Raw genomic sequence first — 5,289 nt, forward strand, 5'->3', positions numbered from 1 at the left:
ATAACATGCAACCAAATATGGTAATGAACCTTCACTGTAACGATCATTCCATTACGAATGTTATTACATCTTACCAAATGGGATCTAAGTACAAGAAAGAAATAAATAATTAAGAATTGCAAACACGCTTGGATTGGAACCGTAGTAAATACTAAAAATAATGTCATTCTACGTAAATTTTCCAATAAATATTTAAATTTTAAAATTAGTAGGTGGGGTTAAATTACTAAATCACTCAATTACTTTGGTGTGAATCGTAATTTTGAAGAAAATTATTATGGAGCGGTGGTCTATCTCGCAACAGTAGAGCCCATTAATGGCCCAGCGTAAGAAAAGATTAATCCAATAATTTCTGTTATCTTCATCTTAATAATTTCTCTCTATCTTTACAATAAAGTGATACCATAAGTCAAGACAATGAAAGGAAAATTTCACCTTCTGTTTTACTTTTAAACAACAAGATTAAGGTTATTAGTACTTCGGGTATCATGTAATTATCGAGTTATATGATCTATATAATTATATAAGATATAAATGAAAAAGAAGAATTGATGTCAATCGTGTTATGTCAGTATAAGTAACAGAAATTATGACCTACTGTTTCTACCCGGACCAATTCTACAATGCCAAATATCAACAAAAACGAGAAGAAAAATCATTCCATAACCATGTTTTTGCCTCATCCCAAGCATTACACTTCATATTCATCATAATTCCCAATGTGAACCACGTTAATGTTTGGTTAAAGTTCATTTAAGACACAACACTTCGCATCTTCTTAACCCGAAATAGCTGGGGAGAGAAAAAGATTTTTTTTAGGATATTTCTGGGAACAGATCCAATGAAGACAGGATAGAGTTATCAAAACCTGGTCGATCAAAACACCGGATAAAATAAAAAAATCAAGGATTCAAAATTCAACCAGAATTTAACAAATAATATATAAAAAAAATGATAGTTTTATTTTCATTTATCCTCCTAACATAGTAAAATATTTACAACGTCCGTATAATTTGTACTACTAATAATATTGTTTAATACCAATTTATAATATCCCAAAATATCAAATTAACCAATTCAACATGATGAATTGAAATGTCTATAATTATAAGTTCATAATATAAAAACATCACATCCAAAAATTAGTAGTATAATTATCATATTACTAACAGTAATGTCCTTTAATATCAATTTATAATTTTTTCTAAAAATAATAATGATTTAGGCTTAAAAATCAAACCCCTGTCCAGGTTTACTGGTCACCGGTTGAACCACCCGGGTGGACGAGTTTTTAACTGGTTCTGGACAACGTAATCTTTTATGATTTTTCAGACCGGTGTATGTAGCGGGTTCAGTTGAACCAGTTGGCTGTGCCGGGTCTAACAACATTGCATACTACACATTCAGTATGTCCAAAATTTCTTCAAAAATTAATAAACAAATAGCATGCAAATGAAATCTACTTTCTTCCCCTATTGAGCCTCTGCAGGTGATAATTAATGCTTCCCCAAGGCTTTCTGTTCTTGCCACTCTGCACAGCAGTGATCAAAATCTTTAGCAAATGTTTTAAATTGCATCCATTGTTAGGGAATTAGATAATGCTCAACCAAACATTACCTGAGCATCCATACAGGTATTCAGAAGGTCCTTATACCGAACACATTTCTCATCGTTTTGCTGGCTCAGAGACAGGCAATTCAGAAACGATATCATTTCCTTCATGCAAGGTTTTGAGAGAGACCCGAATTTCTTCGGGTTGATGTACAGAGTGCCAGCTTTTCGGCCCATTCTGTGGCAAATTAAACAACACATATCCAACCAAGAAAGTCATATTCAAAACACCTTTGAAGTATAAGTTGTTTAATTAATCACTTCTGATTATGAGAAATTGATAAAACAATAATACTTAAACTAGATTTTACAAAGTAGATTTGTAATTACATATTTATAGTATTTAATTCAAATTTGAGTTCAAAGAAAGTGATAGTGCAGAGTCAGAAATCCGATCAAAATCAGTTGACATATTATATATATATATGAAACTCATGGATAAATTGCAAATCATTCAACCGGAGTGACTGAAAAATTCAAACCAGTTAAGAGAGCCTAATACCACTGCTTAAGTTTTTCTTCAAACATTTAAACAGAATAGGTGGTAGAATCAATCGTCTTTGAGAACTACACTAAGGACCTGTTGGTTCAGCTACTCATTTTCCTCCCGAAATAGCATTGAGCAGTTGTTTCTCAATTCTAACTTAATTCTTCTATTCTATTGTTTGGAGTGAAGAAACAAAAAGAAAGTACAAAAAAGAGAACTCAACATGCACTAAAACTCAAAGACATTCAATCTGCAAAAACAGTTGAACTTCTAAAGCGACTCTCTCGAGTCTCTTGGCCTTTTCTGCTATGATTTACTCAGTTGAACTTCTAAAGCAACTCTCTCGAGGAGTCTCTTGGCCTTATCTGCTATCATTTACTCAACTAAGAAAATGAAAAACATGTAAGGGAAAAACTATTGCTCGGTTTGGGAATGAGAACTCCCAATAGACAATGACATCAAGAGCAGTAGGCCCTTATACTACATCAGAAAGGGTGAAGAATGTGTTAATTTCAAGTTGCTGTCTCTCTACCTCATATTTGTATTACAATCATACAAAAATAAAGTATAAACATCTCAATAACTAGGGATTAGAACTATAAATATGTATATAATTTAACCAGAAAACTCGAACACTGAATTGATAGCACAAACACATAAATCTCCATTTTTCATACGATTCGCACTTTCTAGCTTTGAGTTAATTCGTGAATCCAGTGACGGAACCAGGACCCTAGATGACCAGGGGTTCAAACATATCAGCAAAAAAAATTCAAAACGTCAAAAGAAATTCGAAATTAAATAACTATTATTACATGTCTATTTTTTATAACTGAATCCTAAGTCTGTACAATTTTTGATAACGTTATGAAAATGGGATTAGACAGGAATGTGCTGAAACTAAGATTGGAAATTGGCATTCAACTCAAGAGGAATAAGTGGTGGTCAAAAGAGGAGACTTAGTATTGGCATTGAAATGTTAACAGAACCTCATTAAGCTTTTATCAAACATTGAAATCATGAAACAACATTCTTATCCGGCATTTCATCGAAAACCATCCTAGCATTCAATCCCAATTCATAAGTAGACATACAATGATACAACCAGACCCTTCAATCAACATACAACCAGACCTTTCACAAGCAGTCATCAAACTAGAAATTGCAAATCCACTAATCCCCAAATTCATCATCTCATTAAGGAACACAATTGATTCCTTATATAAACCTGCACGCGCACGAACAAATGTGATTCCAACTTTCCAAGAAGACTCATTTCTTTCAGACATTTTATCAAACACAAAATGAGCAAGCAAGACCCAAACTTTTGAGTACATATTATCAACCCCCAAAAACACTAAACCCCCAAAATTTATGAACCCCAACATTCAAAAAAACAAATTTATGAACACAATTTATGTTAACAGAACCTCATTGAGCTTTTATCAAAAAAACAAAACAACAATTAGGGGGTGGCGGCGACTGACCGGTGGTGAAAACTGGCTTCTCCTCTCGTGCGTTTGCGCCGGCGGTGGAGAATGATTCTGCCTCTGCTGCGTGCGAACTGATGCTCGACGTCGACAATGTGAATTAGGGATTAGTTTAGTTGTTAGGTGCTGTGCTGTCAAACGAACACTAATACAAATCTTCCGCCCTGCTTATCATTAATTCTGATTTTCATTTATATCAAAACGACCTCGTTTTGCTCATTAAGCAAAACGACCTCGTTTTGATATAAAAAAAATTTTCCCCCGGCTGCTGGGGCTCGAGCCCACCCAACCCCAACGCCCACTGGTTCCGCCCCTGCGTGAATCAATACGCTACCAAAACAAAACTCTCCTACAGTAAAGCGAAGCACCCCTATTTCCGACTTAATCCAATAGCAAATCCATCAAAACCTGGATGCAAAATTCAATTCGAACTAATAACCAAAACCCAAACAGTAAATTTCGAAAAACAAAATTGGAGGAAAACTTACTGAATCGACGACTTCAATCGCAGAAAAATGGACTTTTTATGGCTGGAAAATCAAAAACTTCAATGGCAGAGATATTGACGAATTATGGCTGGAAACTGAGAAATTAAATCTTATTGATCTTCCCTGTGATTTTGTTCCTTCTAGAGCTTCATTTCTACTCATATTAATAATGAAAAAGCCCATCAATCTACTACTTAATAAGATCTAGTGCTTCTATTAAAGCTAGGCCCATGGACCTAATAAAGTTAGGAAATTTACAGAAAAAATTAATTTTAAAATAATAATTTGAATTATGTAAAATATATAGTTTACCTATAAATTGGAATGTAAAAGTATATTTTATTTGTGATAGGTAGAAAATATATTTACCGACATATTGAAAATTAGATTTTGTAGTATGGGAAATAAACAGTGGCGGTCAAAGGGGCATTTGCCCCCCCACCCCCACACACTCATTCCTAAAAATAAAAAAAATAAAAAAAATTAGTCCAAAAGTAAAGGTTAAGGTGCAAAAATACCCCTAACGTTTTGAGTCATGAGCAATTTTATCTCTAACGTCTAAAATGGTATAATTTTATCTCTAATGTTGGAAGCCAAAAGCAGTTTTACCCCTAATGTTGATAAATTGGGTCAATTTGAGAAATAATTCATCAAACTGTCTTCTCGGTCATGAATCTTTTGATCTACACTTCACAAATGCGTTATTTTATCAGTAACAAAACACAAACATATGTTGGGATGTGAAAAAATATTAAAAATGGCTTAATACATCATTTGCTCCCTGAACTTGTCCAAAATGGTTGATTGGCCCCCTAAACTTTCAAAGTGTCTCGATAGCTCCCTGAACTTACATAAAATGTTCAGTTAGCTCCCTGAACTTGCGTAAAATGTAATCAATTGATCACTCAATTGCAAAAAAGTAAGTTAAATACGGAAAATGTATTGCACGCGTCTTAAAAAAAGTAAAACAATTAAGATCGGGGTATTGTGGTTGTAATATTAGAGAATACAAGGTTTGTAGCTGAGCAAGTAATAACTTCATTTTTACTCTATTTTTAAATTATGTAATAACATTCTAAGACACGTGGAATACATCTTCCTCATTTAACTTACTTTTTTGCAACCGAGTGATCAATTGATTACGTTTTACGCAAGTTCAGAGGGCTAACTAAACATTTTATGCAAGTTCAGGGAGCTATCGAGACACTTTGAA

The 5,289-nt window shown here is 33.7% G+C and overlaps 1 protein-coding gene across 1 annotated transcript; it reads right to left on the reverse strand.

Annotated features, from left to right (window-relative positions):
- Window positions 1–1,030: 1,030 nt before the first annotated feature.
- LOC136221633 (uncharacterized) lies at window positions 1,031–4,229 on the reverse strand. The gene is made up of 4 exons (XM_066009033.1): window positions 4,077–4,229; window positions 3,586–3,996; window positions 1,618–1,789; window positions 1,031–1,531 (listed from the first exon to the last, which is right to left on the reverse strand). Exons 3-4 carry the CDS (start codon window positions 1,786–1,788, stop codon window positions 1,460–1,462), a joined length of 243 nt encoding a protein of 80 aa, XP_065865105.1. The 5' UTR covers window position 1,789; window positions 3,586–3,996; window positions 4,077–4,229; the 3' UTR covers window positions 1,031–1,459.
- Between the last annotated feature and the right edge of the window lie 1,060 nt (window positions 4,230–5,289).

This window comes from Euphorbia lathyris, chromosome 3, assembly GCF_963576675.1.
Source record: "Euphorbia lathyris chromosome 3, ddEupLath1.1, whole genome shotgun sequence".
Taxonomy (NCBI): domain Eukaryota; kingdom Viridiplantae; phylum Streptophyta; class Magnoliopsida; order Malpighiales; family Euphorbiaceae; genus Euphorbia; species Euphorbia lathyris.

Bases quoted from the DNA above. Each gene is read 5' to 3' on its own strand.
- LOC136221633 (XM_066009033.1), bottom strand. From the start codon at position 1,788: ATGGGCCGAAAAGCTGGCACTCTGTACATCAACCCGAAGAAATTCGGG. The intron at 1,532-1,617 runs GTAATGTTTGGT...ACTGCTGTGCAG, and splicing joins ATACCTGTATGGATGCTCAG to AGTGGCAAGAACAGAAAGCC.